The 25,993-nt window shown below is 35.4% G+C and overlaps 1 protein-coding gene across 2 annotated transcripts; it reads right to left on the reverse strand.

Annotated features, from left to right (window-relative positions):
* Positions 1-4,913: 4,913 nt before the first annotated feature.
* On the reverse strand, positions 4,914-25,883 carry Set1 (SET domain containing 1). Of its 2 annotated transcripts, none has more exons than XM_080152864.1 (26): positions 25,685-25,883; positions 25,060-25,163; positions 23,985-24,518; positions 23,587-23,697; positions 22,786-23,270; positions 22,599-22,686; positions 22,174-22,265; positions 21,807-21,985; positions 21,287-21,578; positions 20,785-20,859; positions 19,348-19,521; positions 19,103-19,212; positions 18,758-18,896; positions 18,205-18,383; positions 17,412-17,474; positions 17,102-17,170; positions 16,636-16,719; positions 15,236-16,367; positions 14,529-14,677; positions 13,698-13,821; positions 13,204-13,336; positions 12,611-12,744; positions 6,802-6,900; positions 6,398-6,478; positions 5,673-5,722; positions 4,914-5,211 (listed from the first exon to the last, which is right to left on the reverse strand). In XM_080152864.1, exons 1-26 carry the CDS (start codon positions 25,867-25,869, stop codon positions 5,169-5,171), a joined length of 4,908 nt encoding a protein of 1,635 aa, XP_080008990.1. In that variant the 5' UTR covers positions 25,870-25,883; the 3' UTR covers positions 4,914-5,168. The 2 variants fall into 2 exon arrangements, with proteins under 2 accessions (XP_080008990.1, XP_080008989.1); XM_080152863.1 differs by having other exon boundaries at positions 25,060-25,169.
* Between the last annotated feature and the right edge of the window lie 110 nt (positions 25,884-25,993).

Consider the following 25,993-nt stretch of genomic DNA (forward strand, 5'->3'; position numbering starts at 1 on the left):
TTTCCTTTGTGGAAGATTTCCTTTGTAAAAGATTTCCTTGGTCCTTATTTTTTTTTTCTTTACGAATTTCACCTTACACTTTTTTTGATCACCTCTTTGGGCAAAGCCCCTAGAGGCTAGGGGCGAAGCCGCTAGTTATGTACAAAGTATATCCTTTTATAAGGACCAGCGACTACGCCCTTAGAGGCCTCTAGAGAAACTTGATTAAGGGGGAGTTGAATTCAAACACCCAATTTTATATTTTTTATTTAAAAATAAAAAGTAAAACACAAGGATGACAACATCCTTAAGTAGCTAAGCTCAAAAGTTATGGATGGAAATCTGGGAAAATAAATAAACTAGGCATAGAGTAGTGTCATAAAAAAAACATTTAACTTATTCAAATAAATCACAAAACCTTTTTAAAAATATATAATAACGTGAAAATCTAGGAATAAATTCAGCCCCCCAACCAATAATCAAATCTCAATGAAACAAAGTGGAAGTATTGAGAATAAAAACTTATACAATCCCTGAAAATTACAACCATCCATCAAGAAAATGAGTAGAGAAAATCATAGGAATCGATCTAGCACTGCAACAAATAGACAAACCCTAAAGAAACTTTTTGAAAATATGTAGAATGTGAATTTATCTATTTCCTGAAAATTTTAGCCGTCTATCTTGAATAGGAGTCGAGAAAATCACAAAAACTTGAAAATCTAGGAATAGATCTGGTACCCCAACCAAAAGGTAAATCTCAATGAAAATATGTAGGATGTGAACTTATTTAATCAAAAAACAAGAGCCAAGAAAATCACGTTTCTCCGATGGCATAACGGACTGAGAAAGTATTTATAGAGTAGCTTCGCTAATAATTTTTCTAGTGAGAAGGGGGGGGGGGGGATGGATTAGACCACCCCCATTTCTGTTTTCAATTTTAAAAAGAAAGAAAAAATAGGGGAAGGGTGGTTATTTTTTTCTAAGAGTGATTTCTCTTGGGAGGGTGGTTGTACCCTCTCCCAGAACCTATAAGAAGCTACCCTGTAAAGGAGAACCATATCGGTTGAGAGAGAGCCTTCGGTACAAACAAACAATTAGACAGACATACATCCTGTTATTACGTACTAAGTATATCCTATTATATAAAGTAGTAAGTTTTTTGTTTGATGCTTAAGATTTTCATTACTTCTGAACCGATTGATTTCAATTTCAGGGAAACTTCACTCAGTTACCGAGATGGTTTTAGGCTATTTTTCTACCATTTTGAATACAGGTTCTCGAAGGGATATGGAAGGACAGAGAAAATAGCCTACAACCTCTCCCAGATCATGTCGGCTCAGCAGTTAACGAGATTCTTCGCTACAGAAAAAAAAAGGATTTAGAGGATTATACATATCCTAATATATAAAGTGTTTTATGCTTTTTTGTCTGTAACGAAAGATCTAGCTAACCACTGAACCGATATGGTTCTCCTTTACAGTAAAGCTTCTTACATACCCTGAGATGGTTTTAGGCTATTCGTTTTTAGAAATAAGTCTGGGTATGGTTTTAGGCTATTTTTCTGACATTTCATATTCCTTCGAATATATAGCCCCTAGATGCTAGGGGCGCAGCCGCTAGTAATAGGATATAGGGTTATTTTGTCTAATGCTAAAGATCTCAGAAAATACTAGTCTTTAATACAAAGTAAAACACAATATCTGTCTGCCTGAAGCTTAAGATCTTGGTAATAGCTGAACAGATTCGGTTCTACTCTTCAGGGAATATATCTACTGGTCCTGTGGTGGCTTTAGGCTATTTTCTTGGAGTGTGGAAAACCCAACCCCCCAAGAAAACAACCACCCCTTAATTTATTTTTGTAAACTAAAAATCATCACAATATCTTTTTTTCGTTTTTTTTACTAATTATGAACAAACGATCCTATGAAGGAGGGAACAAATCCTCTAGAGGATAGGGGCGAAGCCGCTAATCCTAGTAGTAAGTAAAAAGCTTTAAGTGTCCCACCCCCCAAGAAAATAGCTTAAAAATATTCCCTGAAGCGTAGAACCTAATAGGTTCAGTGGTTACTGAGATCTTAAGCTTCTAAAAGACAGACAGACAAACAGACAGACAGACATCATTCTACTTTGTATTATAGATAATATACTATTTTCATAATACTTTTTATACAAATACAAATACTTTTATACTTATATTTGATTCTTATTCTTTAAAAACTGAAGATACCAAAAAATAAGACTTCTTAATCCTAAACTGAACACCATATGATATCTCGGAAAATTTACCTAAGTAGATATATAAAGAATTTGAAAAAAATTATTGTAAAATCTATTACAGGTTAGTTGCACAAAGTGCATTTAGACTTGAAATTAGTCAACTGCATATCATTTTCTGTTCAATTCTTTAAACTATATCTATAAAACACATATTTCAAATCCATAAATTTAAACTATAAGTTCTAAAAACATACATATATTACAAATTTTACCTACATATTTTTGTTCTATGAAAATTTAAGATATTATTGAATTTATTGTTTATAATACACCTATAGTTTTTGTTAAAATTTTCGTACAAAACATACAAATTACTTTTCTGCTAATATTTGATTCTTATTATTAAAAAAAAAACGTAAAACGTACAAAAATACAAATTTCAAAATACGTTACGTACACATATCAAAATAACGTCCAAAACGTACACAGATTCGATGCGTAACGTACAAAACGTACAAAACGTACACTCTGGCCAGTCTGTGAATCGTTATATTAGAAAATAACTAAACATGGCGCATGCAATTAGATAACCTTTTTAATAGAATGCATCATACTTTTGTGAACATTTTGCTTAAGTATTATAAAAGGCAATTAAACACAATAATTCAACATACTTGTAAATCACAATATAAAACAGTAAAAAGAGCATTCTTATTTATAATTTTGACAACAAAAGAACTTATTATACAATCAAGGATTAATTTAAATAACACATAATGAATTAGTTTAAAATACTGTCAAGTTTTATTGTAGAAAACACTGGAATTTCAGATAGGAAATAAGTACAATAGGTAATAATAATATTAATCACAATTTATTATTATTTCTTTAACATTTCATTATTATGCTATTCATATGATTTTTAAGTGGTTTATGATAAGTTTCAGTTCACTTATTTTAACATTCAGATATTTAACCTATAATTAAAAGTTAACATCTTAAGTTTGAAATAATAATCACTCTTATTAATAACTTCAAAGGCTGCTAGCGGCAAAACGGCATTTGATAGCACATAATTTAAACATGCCCCAAAATAAAAATTTTGTAGCAGGGGAAAAAAAATTTGTAGGAAAAATGTAGCACTTAAATTTTTTTATTTTTATAAAAAGCCTTTTAAAATATTGCTAGAATCTGGAATCCGAATCCGCCAAAAATGAGAATCCGCGGGAATCCGCCTTTTTTTTGGACGGATTCTTGTAAGAATCCGAATCCGGTCCAAAAATTTGACGGATTGCCATCCCTAGTATTCAGTACAATGATGTATGAAATTTTGCTGTGCAACCAGCCGTTTATCTTTAGCAGCCTCTGCAGTTGCTAAATAAGATATTTCCATTTCATCCTATTTGTTCTAAAGTGATATATTAAATAAATGTTTTAGAACATCAAACAAAATAAAGTAAATAATGATCTTTAATAATTGTTGTACTAGAAATTAATTCAAATACATTGGTAAAATACAATTTAATTTTCTTCATGACATATTTAAAAGATTCCATGAAAATAAATTATGAAAAGTCAGAAGAGAAGAACTCACCTGAAGAAAAAACAATTCTACCCCCCAACTTTTCCGCAACAGTCTAAAATTAAGATTTTTGAGACATAAAGAACATTCTAATGCAAGAGTTGGGAGCAAACTACGTTTTTTACGGATGAAATATCTCCCTATCTGACTGAATATTGATAACACACAAAATAACCCAAAATTGATTGAAAATCAAGAAAAACGCTATTAACGATGTTCTAACCTCTATTGGCAGGATTAAGCTTTGAATAAAATTTTCTATTAAAATTCCATAGGAATTAACACATTGCATACAAAATTATTCGTGTATGTATTAAAATAAAATATTTAATGTAGGAATTATTCGGAAATGCGAGGGAAAATGTTTTTTTTACCAACTCTGAATGATGTTGATGGCCGAAAAGCGAAAAAAAACTTGTTTACAATCGCTTTAAGGTCACTATTTCCTTTAAAGTTACTAAAAAAAATATTTTCTTTCGCAATTCCGACTTGATGCCAACAAATTAAAACTCACGGAAACCCTTATATTTAATAAATTTTGAAAGGTTAGATAAATTACTCGTTGGGTTGAGATACATATCTAAAAAGGGGAAAGGCGGTTGTGACACTTTTTGAAACCAAAGTAAAAGTCAAAGGAACTCAACTAAAAAAGGAGTTACAGCACTGAAATTTGGCATGGCAGTTGCTTTAAAGAGGTACAATGTGGAACTGAAAAGAAACGGCGGAGGAACCGCCGCTATCGCCGAATTGTTTTTTGGCGGGAAACGGCGGCAGCGGCTGTTTCACTAACTTTTCTTCACAGTTCCAAATGTACCTCTTTAAAGCGACTGTCATTCCAAATTTCAGTGATGTAAATCTTTTTTTAAGTTGAATTACTGTAGTTTTGGTTTCAAAAAGTGTCACAACCGCCCCATCCCTTCAATTCATAAACGCTAAAATGTCAATAAGACGAAGGGACAGGTATTAAGCTATTTTAATCGTAAATGTTTAATCTTAATTTGGCTTGGGTAGGAGAGATGGAACTTTTGACTGTGAATTTATATTATCACCGAGTTTATAAAAACGTCCTGTAATTTAAGTAAATGTTAAGAAATTAGCTAAATATCTATCACTTTCCTGGGCTACAATTACATTCTTAATTACATTGTAAAAGCTCCTAATCCATTAGGTAAGATTTTTATATATTTTCTTGAGAGACAGTTTTCAATTAATCTGAATTTGTAGGTCCCTAACTGAACTGAACTTCACTATTTCTAAGGGCTGTTTTGAACTTGATTTCAGTAACTTGGGTAGGAAGTGTGTTTCTATCAATATGGTTTGTCAACTTGTAACTTGTAATGTAACACGTAGGTATGAGAGAAAGATTTGAAAATTGTTTTTGTTTGATTTAATTGAGATATTTTCTACAGTTCTTCTCACCACACAAACATCTAAAAAATTTAAAAATTACGTTTTTTTACAACAAAAAATATCCTTCACTTTAAATCTTTTGCAACTTTTAAAAATATTTTGCTGAAAAGGGGACCACTTTTAGCGAAAAATTGCACAGTTAATGCAGAGTGTCTTGCTAACAAAAGTTTATATTCTCAAAGCTTTAAACACAAAAATATCTCCATAAATGGCCAGAGGGTAGGGGACATAGGGCTATTTATTAGTCTAGTCCTCAAAGTTTAATAATAACGATTTTTATTCATTGGCTTTGGGGCCTTTTATTTAATTTTGATTTGTTAGTTCATCAAGTTAAGTGTTCAAACGTTTTAACCCCTAATTGTTATCAACAGAAGGGGTAATTTTGAGTGACATTATTGGGGATGTAGATCAATTTATCTGCCACTGACTTATCCATTTAGATCCACTTTCATAAAAAATGTCTTGATAAAGTACAGCTTACCTAATCTTTTCATCTTCAATGGGAAATTTATAATCGTATGTGATTTCCTCTCCTATAAATCAAGCAATTCATAAAATTATCAAATTAAAGTGTTGCGATTGGTCTTAGGAACGGCAAAATTTTTCAAATATTTCGTAAAATTATTCATTTTCTCAATTGATAATAACCACTTTACACCTTATATATGTGATTGTGCATTAAGATATATAAGTTGGAAAGAATTTTAATGTTAGAGGGAGATTTGAAATCTGCATCAAATTTTAAGGATTTTTTTTATAAAATTCGTTTTTTGTATAATTCTTTATCTAAAAGTGGAAATACAATTTAAGTTAATTAATTTTGACATCTGTAATTGGTGGATTGAAAATTATCTGCGCTATGATTGGAGAAGCTTAAGTGTCGCACATCATTTAACCAATTAGAGCGCAGGTAGTTTCCAATCAACCTATCCTATTGGTCAAAAATTATGAACTTAAATTGTATTTCCGCTTTTAGATAAAGAATTATACAAAAAGCGAATTTTATAAAAAAAATCCTTAAAATTTATGCAGATTTCAAATCTCCCTCTAACATTAAAATTCCTTCCAACTTATATATCCTATTTGCATATATACATTAACAGTGCATTCCATGTTAGTAAAATCCAACTATCAACAGTCAATAACATAAAACATCAATAAAAAAACTTAAAAATTGTATTTTTTAAATTTAAGAATTGCTAGTTTTCCTATTGCAATCGGCTGCTTACTGTAAATAACAATCTTGCTTTCTCCATCAATCTTGATCACTTTAGCGTAACAATTCGGCTGAAATTTAAATATTATTAGTTTATTATTGTTTTTCTTTATAATTAAACTAGCACTTGAGTGATGGAAGGAGTGACGTCAATCCTCAATTTTTAATTTTAGTTTTAAAAAAGATAAAAAAAACATTTTTTCAGTGCAGGGGCTATTTCTCTTGGGCAAACCATGCTTTTAGACTGAACGATCTTAGTCTTTAAAAATTTAAAGCGCTTACATCTATCGTTTATAAACCAAGGGATTCCAAAAACATTACTTATAAAGCATTATTAGACGCATTTGCATTTGCACTTGCGCCAAAGTAGCGGGTCTACTAAGAACTAAGTTACCTCACAGCTATGATTGATAAATCTGGCCAGGTTGCCACACTTGGTTGCATCTACTACATAATCTTGGTCGATACGGAACAGATAGGACGAACCAATACCCTGAAATCAATCAATTAATCAATATTAGCATTTAATTTAGAAGCACATGTATGGGAATAGTCAGTTTGTTCGTAAGTCATTAAATAACCAATGCATATTTTTCTATTTCGGAGATAATTGTCGTTTTCAATTGCATATTCAGAAAAAAAGTTATATTCTAACAATATAACTTGTTTACAGTACACTAAAATATGCTTTTTTTAATGAGAGATTACTGCAATTTCGAGCACGGGAAATAAATTCAAAATATTGTGAATAGTTTTTCGTTTTCGCTTTTTTAACTTAAAGTCTGGTTCGGTTAAATTGGGTACAGTATAACTATAGCCGCAGGGTTAGGTTTGGGCTCACGCAAGATTTGGGCTCACGCAATGGAAAAGACTTACCTTACCTCTAATTTTCAATTACTTTTTTTTTAATAAGGGGAGAGGGGGGGTTCTGGGCTCGCTAGGCAATTTGAAGGAAAACAAGGGGGGGGGGGGAAGTTTTGCCACTTTCGCTTACTCTGTGATTATTGGGCTAGGTATTAAAGTTAGACTAAAGGTTATTTGGGATAAAAGTTTACTTTTGGGTAGTAGCTCACGTATTTTTAATCATTTTTTGGATAACCCCACCCCCTAGCCCCCCGGGGCTCAAAAACCCCCTAAAAATGAACCTAACCTTAATTTTCTCAGGAACAATTTGACCAATTGAGATGATTTTTTAAACTTAAGCTTTTATGCTTATAAACTAGCTTCTAGTTTAGAAGTCACCCCCCTGCCGCCAACCCCTAGCCCTCCGAGGCTCCAAAAAACCCTAAAAATGAACCTAACCCTAATTTTCTCAGGAACCATTTGACCAATAGAGATGATTTTTTAAACTAAAGCTTTTATGCTTATAAACTAACTTCTAGTTTAGAAGTCACCCCCCTGCCGCCAACCCCCAGCCCTCCGGGGCTCCAAAAAACCCTAAAAATGAACCTAACCTTAATTTTCTTAGGAACCATTTGACCAATAGAGATGATTTTTTAAACTTAAGCTTTTATGCTTATAAACTAACTTCAAGTTTAGAAGTCACCCCCCTGCCGCCAACACCTAGCCCTCCGGGGCTCCAAAAAACCCTAAAAATGAACCTAACCTTAATTTCTCAGAAACCATTTGACCAATAGACATGATTTTTAAACTTAAGCTTTTATGCTTATAAACTAACTTCTAGTTTAGAAGTCACCCCCCTGCCGCCAACTCCTAGGACTCCGGGGCTCCAAAAAACCCTAAATATGAACCTAACCTTAATTTTCTCAGGAACCATTTTACCAATAGAGATGAATTTTAAAACTTAAGCCTTTATGCTTATAAACTAACTTCTAGTTTAGAAGTCATCCCCCTGCCGCCAACCCCTAACCCTCCGGGGCTCCAAAAAACCCTAAAAATGAACCTAACCTTAATTTTCTCAGAAACCACTTGACTAATAGAGATGATTTCTTAAACTTAAGCTTTTATGGTTATAAACTAACTTTAAGTTAGAAGTCGCCGCCAACCTCTAGCCCCCCGGGGCTCAAAAAAACCCTAAAAATGAACCTAACCTTAATTAAAATTTCTTATTTGAAGAGTTAGAGGTCCATTTATTAAACCAAATATGCTTATTTTTGGATGTTATTGACATATTTGCTGAAAAAATTAGAATCGGCCTCCAGCTTCAGGTGCTGCAGGCCTCCAGGTCCACTCTGGAGACAGGTAAAATTAAAATTTCTTATTTGAAGAGTTAGAGATACACTTATTAAAACAAATATGCATCTTTTTGGATGTTATTGACATATCTGATGAAAAAATTAGAATCGGCCTTCAGGTTCAGGTGCTGCAGGCCTCCAGGTCCACTCTCGAAGAGTTAGAGGTACACTTATTTAACCAAACATGCTTCTTTTGGATGTTATTGACATATCTGCTGAAAAAGTTTTAAATTGGCCTCCTAACATACTTGAAGATAAAATTTAAATCGGCCTCTAAGTTCAGGTGCTGCAGGTCTCCAGGTCCACTCCTGAGACAAGTAAAAATTAAAATTTCTTATTTGAATAGTTAGAGGGCAACTTATAAAACAGAATATGGATCTTTTGGCTGTTCTGGAGAAAAATATTAATTTGGCTCCAAGTTCAGATATTCACCTGGCCAGCTGCAACCAGCGGTCACCAAGACGCAGGTAAAAGTGTCCATATCAAAACGTATCAATGAATATGATACCTAACATGTTTTTAAACACTGAGAAAAAAACAGCGAAAATATCTGAAAATACCCCCAAAAAGCCATCTAGAAGCCTGCAGTACCTGGAGGCCGATTCTATTTTTTCTTTAAATATGGTAATATTATCCAACAAGATGCTTATTTTCTTGGGAATTGACCTCTAACTCTTAAATTAAGAATCTAAATTTTTTCATGTCTAGAGTTAAACTGGAGGCCTGCAGCACCTGAACTTGGAGGCCGATTTAAATTTTATCTTCAAGTATGTTATTAACATCAAAAACAATGCATAGTTTGTTTTATAAGTTAACCTCCAAATAAGAAAATTTATTTTTACCTATCCAGTGTCCACCTGGAGGCCTGTAGGACCCGAACCTGGAGGCTGATTTTAATTTTTTCAGCAGATATGTCAATAACATCCAAAAAGAAGAATATTTGGTTAAATAAGTGTACCTCTAACTCTTCAAATCAGAAATTTTAATTTTCACCTGTCGAGAGTGGACCTGGAGGCCTCCAGCACCTGAACCTGGAGGCCGATTCTAATTTTTTCATCAGATATGTCAATAAAATCCAAAAAGTAGCATATTTGTTTAAATAAGTGTACCTCTAACTCTTCAAATAAGAAATTTTAATTTTTACCTGTCTCCAGAGGGGACCTGGAGGCCTGCAGCACCTGAATCTGGAGGCCGATTCTAATTTTTTCAGCAGATATGTCAATAACATCCAAACAACTCTTCAAATAAGAAATTTTAATTAAGGTTAGGTTCATTTTTAGGTTTTTTTTAGCCCCGGGGGGCTAGAGGTTGGCGGCAGGGGGGTGACTTCTAAACTAGAAGTTATTTTATAAGCATAAAAGCTTAAGTTTAAAAAATCATCTCTATTGGTCAAATGGTTCCTGAGAAAATTAAGGTTAGGTTCATTTTTAGGGTTTTTTGGAGCCCCGGAGGGCTAGGGGTTGGCGGCAGGGGGGTGACTTCTAAACTAGAAGGTAGTTTATAAGCATAAAAGCTTAAGTTTAAAAAATCATCTCAATTGGTCAAATTGTTCCTGAGAAAATTAAGGTTAGGTTCATTTTAAGGGGGTTTTTGAGCCCCGGGGGGCTAGGGGGTGGGGTTATCCAAAAAATGATTAAAAATACGTGAGCTACTACCCAAAAGTAAACTTTTATCCCAAATAACCTATAGTCTAACTTTAATACCTAGCCCAATAATCACGGAGTAAGCGAAAGTGGCAAAACTTCCCCCCCCTTAAATTTCCGATACTAATTAAGGTTATCTATAATACAAAGTAGAACGATGTCTGTCTGTCCGTCTGTCCGTCCGTCTGTCCCTTAAGATCTCGGTAACCACTGAACCGATCGGATTCTACTCTTCAGGGTATATACCTATTGGTCCTGTGGTGGTTTTAAGCTATTTTCTTGGGGGGTGGGACACCCCCAACCCTAGATATACCACACTTTTCTGGGATCTTGCTGCGTCAAGTATCAACTGTTGGGAATATCAAAGGATGACTCCATGCAAAATTTGAGCCGGATCCGGCCAAAACCGGCCGTGAATTTTATAAAAAACCGGTTTTTTCCGGTTTTTAGGGGGTATCAGTAAATCGATTCAGCTGGAGCAAAACCGGTTGGAGGTACAAAAAATTTTACTTCACATGAAATTTAGCCAATGCAATTGCCTACAAAAATGTACTTCATCATCAACTTGATTGGACAACTCTTTCCCCTCCTAAATGTCCATTAAAACCTCGGAAACGGCAAAAATCGCCAAAAATCACGCCTTCGGCGGCGAATAACGGCTAAACGGTCAGTCGGAGGCGAATGAAACATAAATAAAGAAATGTCCGCCTCAAAAAGTTGTTCAATATCAAAGAGATGTTTGAAGTCTCTAAAACGACTCCTTCCCCTCCTTTAAGGGGAAAAACTGAAAAAACGTCATTTTCAAAAGTATGCCCACTTCGTGGGTGTGGGGGGCACTGAACCCGTCACCCCTGGGTCACCAAATATAAAGGCTAGGCGGCTCACATTGCTGAATTTTCACCAAGTGAAAGTCTTGTGTCATTATCTCTTATGAGAAAAAAGTTATTAATGAATTAAAATTTCAAATTGTGATTTTTTGATGGATTTCTTTGATGAAATGACAGGCCGGTCAATTTTTAGGCCATTTTTTGCGGTTTTTGGGCCGTCACGCCCAAACGGTTTGAGATAATCTCACGGGACCTTTTGCCCGACCTAGGTCTGGTTATTTGTGAGGTCTAAGAAAAAAAAATCCCGGATTGGATGAAGCACGACGTCGCAGCGCGCCGTCAAAAATCGCTGGTCGGCTCATTTTGCCCCCTCAAACCCTCACCTCGTGCCATTTTTCTGTGTAAAGATTATAATTATAATCTTTTGCGTAAGTCTGATTTTTTTTCCTAGACCTCACAAATAACCAGACTTAGGTTGGGCAAAAGGTCCCGTGAGATTATCTCAAACCGTTTGGGCGTGACAGCCCAAAAACCGCAAAAAATGGCCTAAAAATTGACCGGCCTGTCATTTCATCAAAGAAATCCATCAAAAAATCACAATTTGATATTTTAATTCATTAATAACTTTTTTCTCATAAGAGATAATGACACAAGACTTTCACTTGGTGAAAATTCAGCAATGTGAGCCGCCTAGACTTTATATTTGGTGACCCAGGGGTGACGGGTTCAGTGCCCCCCACACCCACGAAGTGGGCATACTTTTGAAAATGACGTTTTTTCAGTTTTTCCCCTTAAAGGAGGGGAAGGAGTCGTTTTAGAGACTTCAAGCATCTCTTTGATATTGAACAACTTTTTAAGGCGGACATTTCTTTATTTATGTTTCATTCGCCTCCGACTGACCGTTTAGCCATTAATCGCCGCCAAAGGCGTGATTTTTGGCGATTTTTGCCGTTTCCGAGGTTTTAATGGACATTTAGGAGGGGAAAGAGTTGTCCAATCAAGTTGATGATGAAGTACATTTTTGTAGGCAATTGCATTGGCTAAATTTCATGTGAAGTAAAATTTTTTGTACCTCCAACCGGTTTTGCTCCAGCTGAATCGATTTACAGATACCCCCTAAAAACCGGAAAAAACCGGTTTTTTATAAAATTCACGGCCGGTTTTGGCCGGATCCGGCTCAAATTTTGCATGGAGTCATCCTTTGATATTCCCAACAGTTGATACTTGACGCAGCAAGATCCCAGAAAAGTGTGGTATATCTACCCAACCCCCCCAAAAACAAAAAAATCCCCCCCCATTTTTTTTTATTTTTTTTTTTTATATTTGCTGAAGATTTCCTAGGTCCTTTGGTAAAAAATATTTTTTATTCCAGCATTTATTTTGAATGAAAGAATAGCAACATTCTCTCACTAAAAACAATAAATATTAATTTTTTTTATCACCTCTTGGGGCAAAGCCCCTAGAGGCTAGGGGCGAAGCCGCTAGTTTTAAAGAAAAAGTACCTACAGTGTTACTTATTTAAAAAAATTTTATGTTACCTGTTTTTCATATCTTTTCTCTCTGATATCAGAGAGAATGGGTCTAACAACATCTCCAACATACTCAATAACCATTTCATCTGCACCTATGTGCTCCATTGCAAACAGACCCCAGTCGTGAATGGCGGATTTTCCTGTAAGAAAAGATTTATTACTATATTAATTTCAATACATAAATCCATTTCTTATACTGTTTGAAATTCTTAAGCGAGGCTTTTCTAAACGCATTATATATCCATTTGCCTGTATGTAGGACTGGAGGTAGGACTAATCGAAAATATTAAAATGTCAGAATTAAATTATTATTTTCAAACATAGTATGAGGTTTCAACTAACATGGTATTAAGCAGGAAAAAGGTATAGGTAACCAACAAGCGAAATAAAGTGTTGGCCCCCAACGACAGATGAAATTACGTATTATAGGTTTCGGGATTTTTTTTCGAATTAATTTCGTTGTTGGTTAAAGCTGGTTATTAAGGTAATATAAAAATAAGTTTTCAATTTTTTTAGATTCTAAACGTAATAACTAAACACTTTGGTAAATCTCTTATCCGTTTCATGTTCAATTCTCACAACAAACTAACTAATCTTACCAAACTTCATTGCTTTTCTTCTAAACTTGAGCTGGTTAAATTTGAGAAGTTCTGACTCGTTGAATTCCTCTCCAAGAGCGGTCAGCAGACGCCTCTGTTGAGACCGGGCCTCGCGTGACACATTGATTGCTTTCTAAAATGAATTTGTAACTTAAATACACATTCAACATATTTTATGTATTCATTAATACTATTTTATCTAAGTACTTAATCTATTTACTTTACCAAATCTACACAGAATGGGGTTGTTAGGTGAAATAAAACGAAAGGAGGTTTATTCATCCAACGTGTTATTATTTAATGCGTAAATTTTAGTATGCTGTTCAGCATCTAAGCATAGAAATAGATTATGATAATATTGCAAGTCCCAGTATAAATCACAAGCTTGATTTTTGATATTATCCTGTAATATAAAGTACTATAGTTTTTATTTGTTTGTACTTTTCAGGGACGCTTTAAAAGTGTACCTACACTTAGATAAAAAAACACTATACCTGAGGTTTCTGTTGCTTGCCATCTCCAAGTTTACCCGTATTGAAAGCGTCGACGCCAGGACGGTGGAAATGATACTTTGTCCGCATCTTTTCTCGCGGATGCATCTTGTAATAACCCTCAGTTCTAGAAGAGAACAAAAAATTATAGTAGAGACATTTATCTAAATTAATCTTGTAACCCACATACATGAAACTTATTGGATTGAAATAGCAACAAACCTGCTCTGATCTTTTATAATTTAAATATTAAATTGATCCTTTAAAGAACAATAAATTAAATAACTTCCAAAATCATTATGATTGAAATAGAAATACTGACTTTCTGTAATGACAAATAGTTGCTACGCTTAAAACATGCCATATCGACGAAAAGGGCTATCCGTTGCGGAGAAAGGACGGACTGACGAATTGACGGATATATCCTAAAAGTGAATATGCTTCGCTTTTAAAAACCCAAACAAAGTGGGGGGGGGGGGGGCGAAAGTGACACTTTTTCAAACCAAAACTAAAAGTCAACAAAGGAACTCAACTAAAAAAAGAGTTACAGGTCTGAGATTTTGCATGGCAGTTGCTTTACAGGGGTAAAATATGGAACTGTGAAGAAACGGCGGCGCAACCGCCGAAAACCGCCGTTTGCCGCCAAATTTTTTTTTGCCTTTTCACGGCGGTTTTCGGCGGTTGCGATGCCGTTTCTTCACAGTTCCATATTGTACCCCTATAAAGCAACTGCCATGCAAAATGTCAGACCTGTAACTCTTTTTTTAGTTGAGTTCTTTTGACTTTTAGTTTTGGTTTCAAAAAGTGTCACTTTCGCCCCCCCCCCTTTTCTACCTTGCACAGCCAGACTTGTGGGGTCTAGAGAAATCGTCCACCCTCCTCTTTTTCTTAGGTGGGTCTGGCACCAGAGTAACAGGATGATCCACCCAGTGAGTGTCGTTGATCCACGCCAGATTGGGCTGGTTTAATCCTTCGTTTAACATCTACAGAAAATATTAGGTATTTAGATATTTATGGCTAGTTGTATGAAGTGCATTTAAAAAATTTATTTCAAGCAAAAGTTAAGTATACCATCAAGCGTATAATATTGTATTACAATAAATAACAAACAATTAGACATAACTAAATTAGTCATCATGCTGTTTTTTTTATGAATATAGCCAGCTGTATAAATAACATATATCACAAAAATACTAGGTATTTTCAAGTCCTGAAATTTTTTAAACTACATGGTAGAATATTGAAATTCTTTCATATATGCCCTATAAATGTAGTTTAAACCATTGAACAGGAAAAATTATGCAGTTCACTTAATTCAAGTTTGAATGCATTTACATAATGATTATTTGTGATGAAAGAGCCGCACTATAACAAATTCATTAACTTTCACTGATAATATCATTTTAAGTATATTAATTTCACCGTTGACGTAGGTATGATACATAGTGATGGCATTGCTTTCATAAATAAAAACTTTAGGTATTTAATTTTCCTCAAACAGATATAAGTAAATTTTTAGAGAGAAAAATGTATTAACTTACCATTTCATAACTTCTCTTGATATACATAACATCCTCTGTATCAATGCCCTCGGTAAGAAACTTGTATAAAATCTGAAACTTTTCAGCCATATCGCGTTTCTGAAACTTTACAGGCGCGGCCGGAAGACTTGACTTTTTGGTCGCCGCAACACGTTCTTTCACAGCCGGTACAGCGGGTCGTTCTTTAAATATTTCAGCCGCCCGCGGTGGTGTTCGCGGTTTCGTGTAGTCATGGTCAAAGCCGCGTGACGCAGAACTGCTGCTTTCAGCAGCTGAAGCTACATTGGCAGCTGCAGTTACGGCCGCTGTTATTGAAGATGTAGCAGTTGAAGCAGTCTTTTGCTTTTCAATAGGTGCCGGTCGGGCATAGCAATGATCCATAATATGGGGTGGCGAATAGGCCACATTTTGCACTTTAACAGGTGTCACTCCGGCTAAGCCGCCGGCGGAAGAAGCTGCCGACAACGCCAACAATGCGGCGGCCGCCGAAGTGGCCTCTTTACCTGGCGTGGACGGAGATAACGTTGCCGAATCATCGTCTTTTAGCTTGCTGTACACTTTACTACGAGGACTTTTCACCTCCTCAACAATTTCAACTTCACTGCCTGTTTCTGTATCACTGTTGTCGCCTCCTGCCACAGGCGGCAGACGTAATGGCGGTAAGTCTTTCTTAGCTTTACTACTGCCTGCACTAGGCTTAATTTCTGGCGTGGGCGGGCGGGACAAGGCGGGGCTCGAGGATATTGACTCAGAGTCCAAACTTTTCCGCCGGCGGTCGAGTGGCGTTTGCGCTGAAACAAACACATCATCCAACGGTTTAACGGCAGACGACGAGGGTTTCGGCGTTTCTGTCAGTGACGCTGAGCTTGATGACTTCCGCCGATCACGGCTGCCTGGTGACTTTTTGCCGCCTTTTTTAGCCGGCGGTAAAGGAGATTCCGCCTTGACGGATACTGGTGAGGTAGACCGGGATTTGGATCTTGACTTGCTGCGTCGTTTGGGTGACAAAGATCTAGAATTGCTGCGCGACTTCGATCGTGAGATTGATCTTGTTTTGAGCGGGCTCTTAGACTTGCTCCTAGAGCGACGCTTGGGCTTCTTGTCCTTCGACAGAGGCGATAGAGAACTGGACCTGAAGTAAAAAATATTCTATAATTCTTTTTTTATATATTTGTGCTTGGTATGTAAAAAAAAATGTATACAATCTATTTTAAGTTTTTAAGATATAAAATTAACTAATCGACAATTGCTTGTATATACAATTAAAATGGCAATTAAGCTTTGTATTTTAGGAAGTAAATGTAACCTATAAGGCTAAGGCACTTAGGACCTAATTACTTACTTGAGTATCTCGTACCAAGAAAATCAATATCTACTATTCTAAAAAAAAATATATTCACCTTGATATATTAGAATCAGCAGAGCTATCCCTAGATTTAGCACTAGCAGCATCAGACTTTTCATCACCACTTTCTTCGTCACTACTGCAATTTTAAGGGGTGTATATTTTAAAACTCTCAAAGCTGTTAAAATATTTTATAAGATAAGATTTGATTTAGGTAGTAGTTTATTAAGATACTAATCAAAATCTTTTTATAAAAAAAATAAGAAACTAGGCAAGAAAAAATTACTCTTCAGCAATAATAAAGCAAGATTGGGTCATATTTGGTTCAGTGTAAACCCGCAGTGTTAGAGCACAGTAGGTTTAGGCCTCGCAGGGGTTGGTCATAAAAGAAACTTCACCTTATATTCTATTTATTTTTAAAAAAAAGGGGAGTGTGTGTTCTCTATTCGCTAGGCACTTTCAAAAAAAAGCAGCGAACCAAATATTTATCCTAATTGATGTATTGTTTTGAATATACATGCCTGCTGGAGCCAGAGCTACTATCAGAGCTGCTATCATCATCAGATTCACTACTTTCACTCTCCTCTTCATCCTGGAGTAGGTAATAAATAATAAATATCTTCATGTTGAAAAAGCGTGATGGTCTGATTTATTTATCTATTTAATCTTAAAATAATTGTACAATTATTTCTATCAGTATAACAAAAATATAGTATTTTTTCGATTGTTATAAGCAAAGACATTAAGTATGTATCTATGTAATAAGTTATCCTTTTACTGATTAAAATTTTTTTTTACTTGTCATAAAATCAATTTAAATAATATTTATTTTCCTGGTCCGAAGTTTCAACTGTGCTAGATTCACTCTCTTCCTTCTTATCACTATCAGAATCACTGGAAAAAAAGATAAAATTATGACAATTCAAACAGTTTTATAAAACAACATTTAAAAGGGGGGGGGGGGGGGCGAAAGTGACACTTTTTGAAACCTAAACTATAAGTCAAAGGAACTCAACTAAAAAAAGAGTTACAGGTCAGACATTTTGCATGGCCGTTGCTTTATAGGGGTACAATATGGATCTGTGAAGAAACGGCGTCGCAACCGCCGAAAACCGCCGAGAAAAGGCAAAAAAAATTTCGGCGGGAAACGGCGGTTTTCGGCGGTTGCGCCGCCGTTTCTTCACAGTTCCATATTTTACCCCTATAAAGCAACTGCCATGCAAAATCTCAGACCTGTAACTCTTTTTTTAGTTGAGTTCCTTTGTTGACTTTTAGTTTTGGTTTCAAAAAGTGTCACTTTCGCCCCCCCCCCCTCTTAACCATTTCCTCAAAATAATCCCTGGCAAAAAAAAACTTCGCGAAAAAAAAAGAGCTATAGCATTATGAATTGGCATGGTAGTTTTTTTATTCGTTCCAATGTAAAAATGTGAAGAAACGACAGTGAATCCCAATGAAAACCACTTTTTGTGATCTATATTACTAGAAATTTAGATTTAATAGAAAAATCTAATATTCTTTACCATTGTACAGCATTGGTTTTATGATATTTTTGACAGAACTTAGGAATTATAACAGAAAACCAAAGATTAAATTTAATTTTTCATTTAGTAAAATAAGTACCTACCTATAAATCTCACTGTAAACACCAGTTTTCTTTCCGCCCTTCGGTGACTTTTTCTTATCTTTTGAATCAGTCTCCAGGTCCTTGTCTTGTATTTTATCTTCTCCGTCCACTTTGTGCTTCTTCTTATCGTCCTTGTCTGCTAGGTTAGATGTGTCAGGTGCCTTGTTCTCCTTAGGTACCTAAAGCAATTATATTCATTTTCAATAGGGATCCAAAAATAAAGTTACAGATTTTACATCGGCGAATATTAGATAAAGTTGCAATAATAAATCATCTTTTAAAGCATTGCAATATATTAATTAAAAATAAATCCAGTGATCTACAGGAACAAGAAAATGGTCGATAAATTGATGTATATCCTCAATGATAAAAAACTACCTACCCTTTCTGTAGATTGCAATTTGTGGTTGGACACTTAACTCAATGAACGAATCAATGAAATTCAATAAAAGTCCCCAAAGTTGTTTTTAATTTTTTTAATAAACTTTGGGAACTAGTGTAATAAACAGTGCAAAGTCCCCTCTGAATGAAATAAACCAATAGAAAATCTAACCTTCTTTTCAACCTTCTTAGCCATCTTAGGAATAGAGCCTCTGAAACCAAAACCCAGACTGCCACCCAACCCAAAGCTTGAAGTACCAGATTCTCTCTGCTTCTCAATCAGGTTAGTAACATCTTCAGGTTTAGGAATTCTAAAAATAATTTGATTAAGAGAATATACAACAAAAAATTTTGATAAAATTAACCACACTTCCTCAACGTTTATTTTGTTTCAAATTAAAAATGTAAGAAATAATCCCCCCCCCCCCCGTTTAGGGGGCGAAGCCACTACTTTGAGCGTTAAAATGTAAAAAGCTGAAATAATCATGATTAAATGGACAGGCATTTAAAATGTTACCTAGGTAGAGCCTCAACTCTTTCTCTGTCAGGTAACCTTAGTGTTGTATTACTACTAGTTCCAGCCTTCTTTTTAAACTCAAGCTCTTGTTTAGCCTTGTATTGAGCCTCCTAAATTGAAAAATTAGGATTGATGATTATAGAATCTAGTTTATAAAATGTAAGTAAAAATCCACAAAGTTTTAATTTTTCTCATTACCAAAATTTTTTTTTATTGTGAACAAAAAACTTGAAATAAAAATGAACCTGTTCAGACCACCATTTATCAAAGAGAAGGTAGGCATAGGATTCACACAGCTTCTTATTGATGTCCTTCTTCAGGATGGACTTCAGCTCTGTCTGCACAATCTTGATCACATTCTCCATCAAGTTGTTCAGCAAGTCTTTCCCAGATTTCTTCTTGGTGCCCTCCATGTGATCCTTGAAAATATTTAATATTTCATTTTAAGTATTATAGAGTACAGTAATTATGTTTTAAACTTTAATAGGAAAAAATATTGTAATCGTAGCTGCTTGTGTTTTTCAATCCTAGTTCAATTAGAGGCAAAATCTTTCACCAAATAAAGCAACAGCTTTAAATAATAGTTAACCAAAATAATGTAAAAATAAAGAGCACTTCTGAATGATTGTGTGTAGTCAAATAATAGTGTGTTAATTGCGTTGACCAGCGAAATTTGTCATGTTGGAGTTATTTTCAAAGGTAATTTTGGCAACTACTTATACCTCATGATGGTTCTTATGTGCTCTCAATACTATTATAATAAATTTCCATGATGATCCATATGTTGATAATAATCTATCATGTTGGCCCTGATATTCACTATCATACCACTGCTCTTAATACTATTATAATACATACCTCTTGATGATCCATATGTTGATAATAATCATCATGTTGGCCCTGATATTCACTATCATACCACTGCTCTCAATACTATTATAATACATACCTCATGATGATCCATATCATATGTTGATAATAATCATCATGTTGGCCCTGATATTCACTATCATACCACTGCTCTCAATACTATTATAATACATACCTCATGATGATCCATATGTTGATAATAATCATCATGTTGGCCCTGATATTCACTATCATACCACTGCTCTCAATACTATTATAATACATACCTCATGATGATCCATATGTTGATAATAATCATCATGTTGGCCCTGATATTCACTATCATACCACTGCTCTCAATACTATTATAATACATACCTCTTAAAGATCCATATGTTGATAATAATCATCATGTTGACCCTGATATTCACTATCATACCTCTGCTCTCAATACTAATATAATACATACCTCTTGATAGTCCATATGTTGATAATAATCATCATGTTGACCCTGATATTCACTATCATACCACTGCTCTCAATACTATTATAATACATACCTCTTGATGATCCATATGTTGATAATAATCATCATGTTGGCCCTGATATTCACTATCATACCACTGCTCTCAATACTATTATAATACATACCTCTTAAAGATCCATATGTTGATAATAATCATCATGTTGACCCTGATATTCACTGTCATACCTCTGCTCTCAATACTAATATAATACATACCTCTTGATAGTCCATATGTTGATAATAATCATCATGTTGACCCTGATATTCACTATCATACCACTGCTCTCAATACTATTATAATACATACCTCTTGATGATCCATATGTTGATAATAATCATCATGTTGACCCTGATATTCACTGTCATACCGTTGCTCCCAATACTAATAAACAGAAGAAAATTTGTACATAAAGAAAAATGAAGCACAAATACAACTTAATTCAAATTAATAAAAATTTACAGAAAAATATAACGATACGTAATTGTATAAACTGATTTGTGTATTGTGTATACTGTATATATTGTATTCTGTAAATTGATTTACTTGGAATTAAACTCAAATGAGATAGCATCCTAATTTTACCTAAAAATGCATCCAAGCGCATAATCTGCATAATTGCTATTCTAACCTTAAATTGATAACTAACCCAACATAACCTATATTGTGAGATGGGTGCCATTCTATGTTGGCTGGACCGTATAAATTGCTTTGAAAAAATATTTTTAAAAAAATTAATGTTTTTAATATGACCGCACCATGTAAAAGACAAGTTACTTAATTTGATAAGTCTTATGAAAATAAATCTTACCGGATCCTGATAATCCGCCTGTCCCCATTCAGCACTTCCAGGAAAATGTGAAACATCTGGCATATGATTTCCAGGCACATGTCCGCCAGCACCCCAATGGTAGGAAGGAAATCCTGGCGCCCCAAACTGGCCGGGAAAGTGTCCTGGTGGTGCACCAGCAAAGTGGCCGCCCGTAAAAGGCGGCGGCTGGAAAGTATCTGTGTGTTCTACAGCAGGAATATTGGCCAGGGCTTCGTTTACACTTCGAAGCTCTTCTTGTGCGGTCAGCTTGAAACTCTCTAGGTACGTTTCTCTGAAAAAGAAGACATTTATGGTCAAATAAGCAAATGTTTTTTCTGGAATAAAACACTGTGCTACTTCATAAATCATGTCTTAAGTAAAGAATCGAAATCGAAAATACGAAGGAAGTCCTATAAAAAGGTTTTTATCGTCAACAACTATGTCCAAACAAACTTCATGTACAGTTTTTGTTGTTTTACTTTGTGGTATACGTAAAAAGAAGATATGAAGCCGTACATACCTTGAAGCAAATGGTGATGGTGTTCTGGACAGCGGCCCTGAACGGGCAGGAGGTGGCTGAGGCGGCGGCTGATCTGGTTCTGGAGCAGCTGCCGCATCTCCGCCTTGTGGACCTGTCCCGCCCTCATCTGCCGAACTTTCGCTGCATACAAGAAACGGCGGCATATTGCTTTTTCCCTTCTGTTAATAAATACTCTTAATAGTTGGCTGTCGGATATTTCAGAATTGAATTTAATTTTTTATTTATGAAAATTAGGTATACACATGAAAAAACCTAAAAAACATACATCTTTCGAATGTTATTTGCGTAAACAAAATGTAATTTGTAATAATGTTATTTAGTTCTGTATTTTTAAAAGTATTCATTCCTGCATTAGCATGGCAAGTCTGGTGTCCAAGTCAACACTGTGGTCCTCATCCTCTGCCTGTTCAGGGGTTATAGCCTCAGTCTCGGGTTCAACTGGAATTAGTTTAGTTTATTGTCACGTATGCATTGCTAAATGGGAATTTAGCGTGTAGGTGGTTAAGGATCTCGCTTTTAAGGATATGCTCCATGATATGCATGTGTTATGTTCCATTTATTGTTTTAATTTTATACTTTCATCTCAGGAGAGTGTAGTTTCAGCATTTCATGTTAAAAAATAAACTTGAAAGGAAAAGACGTTAAGGGTGTTTTTATCTTAATCTGGCAACAAAGTAGGTACCTAGGTAAGTAAGAAATTATATTTATCAAATACCAGAAAAATATTTATTTATTCTCAATTATTCTATCAATATAAATTGTATGTTGTACCTTGTGGTTCTACTTCAGGAAGTGGTATAGTTGGTGGCATAGAGCGGTGTGTGTCACTTTCAACTGGATACCCATGATTAGAATTCTCCTACAAAATTAATTTTTTATAGTTTGCTTAATTTTGTGATGTTAATCATCATTTCTTGGTAGAATAGTTCTTCACATAAAAAAGAATCTTCCTATTTACCTGAAACCTTGAATGTTCTTCTGACCAACGAGACGAAGAATCTTCCAAATCTTCTTGAGACCTGCGCCACTCCCCCTTACCGCGTCGGTCGCGATCCCGTCCCCGCCGTGGATCAACCCGACCCCTTCGGCGTTCATTAGCCGTCGGCTGTTGGCGGTTGTACGGCCTTTCAACGGGCCATTCCGGCTGTGCATCCTCATCATCCCAGTGTGGTTGTGTGCCTCCGTGGTTTCTTTGCCGCCAATCATCGCCATCACCGCCCTGCCAACTATGACCCGACCGACTATTGCCAGCTGTGCCCGGCCCACCCCAACTTCCTTGTTCCCCACCCCATCCGCCCGCTCCCTCGCCTTCGCCCCATGGGGGTGCGCCTTCGTGATGTGGCGGCAGAAGCTCTTCTTCTTCATGGGAAACGGGTTGGGGTGGGGGTGGCGAGGGTTTCCTCTCCACTGTAAGATCTTCGAAGATTTTATCACAAGCTTTACCTGAATTTACAGATTGTATTAAAACTTTCCAATAATAAATTATAATTCATACATAGTCAAAACAAACATAGTAAAAAAACTGAAAACGGTTTAAAATAGAGAAAAGGTTTTAGTTTTAATTCTTAATAGCGGCGCTGCTACAATACAACTTGGATATGTCGTTGGACCTTCCCTTTACGTTTGACATTTACTTTAAGATATTTGATATGCCTGTCTCCAATCTTATTATTATTATATTATACTTTAAGTTTAACATGTTGGCTTGCTATTGCTGCGCTAATAATATACAAATATTTGTTATTCCATTCAAACTTGCCTCCAGGGTCAAGATAGCAGTGTATAGACTGGCCCATGATTGTCTTGAGATGAAGGTTGTTGACACACTGTCGAGCACCTTTGCAGCTCTTAAACACAGCCTTTGCGAGTCCTTAAAGTAAAAATTTACGAGTTTTTACTTTTATGATTGTACTGTGAATAAGCCTAACTATTATATTTATAAATGAACACTTCTATTTAAAATAACAATATTTCTATTAAATAGGTAAATTTTTCAATACATTAAAATTGTCAAGATGTTATTTGAAAATTGCTGAAGTCGTTTCTACTGATTTATTTAATGTAAAAGTGGAAATGTTAACTTTTAATAAAAGACTACCTGTTCAGTTCACAATGTTAATATCAAAGTTACAAATACATCACAAAAACTATACCAACCTAAATGTTTTTGTGTGACAGGATGGTAGAGTATTTTTATAGATTCCCATTCAGCATATTTTGTTATAGTCTTGCCCAAAAATTGTTTGTCTATATTATCATTTAGACTTTCAAATGTCACTTCAACTTTGGGTACTTCACCGACATAGTGGTCATCTATGAGAAATCTAGGTAAGGGAAGATCAAGAGTATTTTTGCCCCCGACATCAATTGTAATAATAGACGTTTGCTTTTTTCGTGGATCTTTGGGCACTATTTCCATGGGCCGTTGTTCACCCGGCGTAACACCGTCCACGCGGTAAACCTTCTCCTGGTCACGATGTAAAAATGGGTCTATCACTAGTTTATACGCGGTGTATGTGCCGGGGGCGGGTGGTTGTTGGGCATTTGTGGACAGCGGCGGGGGCGGCCGAGGCTTGTCTGGACCGTTCCGATGCCGGTTGTCGGATGGGGGTGGAGGCGGCGGGCCGTTATTGTGTAAGGAGGGCCGGCCACCGCCGTTGTGACGTTCGTGTGAAGGTCTGCGGGACAAACCTAAAAAACAAAACAAGGTTTCATTAGATTTTACATCCGACAAAGTTAATATTTTTTTTATGTGATCTTTAATTACAAAACAAAATTAAAAGAGGCAAAAATTAAACTACTAATCTGTAAATTATTTAGAAACAAGAAAAAGTTGAGAAGCAATTTATTAATTAGAAACTTTAAAATGTTGGAAGTCTACAAAAGTTGTTCTGTTTAAATCTATTTAAAGATTAGATGTTTGTTTAGTTTAGTAAGATGTCATTTTATTTATAATAGGACATTAGCCATGCACAAAATATCAAGAAGTAGAGACTTATTCGTATCATTTAAAAGTATCCCATCCCCATACATGACACCAATAGTGAAAATAATTAAGATAGTGAAGGGCCACCCTCCTCATAAGAAGTGGCCAACCCTAAAAAGGAGGGGCAACCCCAAAAATTTCTTTGCAGCACTTAAATGCAGAAATATAAGAGGATATATGACCAAAAGGTGGAGAGGCGGAACTAAGGGGCTGAAAAGTACTGAATGAAAGGTGAAGTGTACCTACCTGTATTATTTTGGTGGTGTCGGTCTGATTCATGTGGCCTGTGTGACCGACCATCATGACCGCGAGAACTTCCTTCGTGACCTCGTCGCCAACTTTCATGGTCTCTGTATCTTAATATTATAGAATTATTCACTTCAAGTTAAACGTTGTAAATTAAAAATTAGAAAGGTAGAAGAATATAAACGGAAATAAAAAATATTTTTGTTAACTTATTTATTCTTGTTTCAAAAAGAAACAAAAATCATTTGGAAAATATTTAAAAGAATTTAATTCGGTGTATTTTTCTCATCAACTATCTCAAACTTTTGTACTATGCAATTTTTAAGCGAGTATTATAATCATACGTTTATGTCGATTACGTTGACTAAATGGTTTCTAATATTTATTACTTTTATATCTTAATATTATATATGCAAAGTTTATTAAAACACAGTACTCGTTTGATTATTGTCTTTTCAAGTTTTCAAGGTATCATACATGAAACTCATAACAAATACCTTCCCCCACCGACCTAGGAGACTACTGGCAAAAACCAACATTCTTTTAAAATGTAAGTACGTATTGCATAGGTTTTAGAACAAGGAAATGTTAACTTTTGATGATTTTTATATCGAAAGAAACATACCTTTGATCATCGTCCCCTCTATGTGAATAATGCCCCCTGTGAGAGTGTCGCGACTCCTCGTGATGGTCCCCCCGCTCTAGAGAGCCCCTAGAATCATAGTGACCCCCGCGGTGGTTTGAAGGTGGTCCGCGGCCATCGCCTTCGTGCATTCCCCTGTTAGGCGGTGGGCCGCGGCCATGATGCATAGTAGTCTGAAAATAAGTACAATATGTATTCTTTACTAAATATCATTAAAAAATTAAAGTGAACCTTTTTTCCAATCAAGTTAATTATCAAATAATATTTTTGTTTAGGAACACTACACAACCA

This window comes from Acartia tonsa, chromosome 3, assembly GCF_053477335.1.
Source record: "Acartia tonsa isolate MP-2025a chromosome 3, ASM5347733v1, whole genome shotgun sequence".
Classification (NCBI taxonomy): domain Eukaryota; kingdom Metazoa; phylum Arthropoda; class Copepoda; order Calanoida; family Acartiidae; genus Acartia; species Acartia tonsa.

What these genes read in the sequence shown, in the direction of transcription:
- Set1 (XM_080152863.1), bottom strand. Translation starts at nt 25,869, where the DNA reads ATGCATCATGGCCGCGGCCCACCGCCTAACAGGGGAATGCACGAAGGC. An exon ending in ATAAATGGTGGTCTGAACAG is followed by an intron (nt 19,213 to 19,347) that starts GTTCATTTTTAT and finishes TTTTCAATTTAG; the next exon opens with GAGGCTCAATACAAGGCTAA. An exon ending in CTAAGAAGGTTGAAAAGAAG is followed by an intron (nt 18,384 to 18,757) that starts GTTAGATTTTCT and finishes TAATTGCTTTAG; the next exon opens with GTACCTAAGGAGAACAAGGC.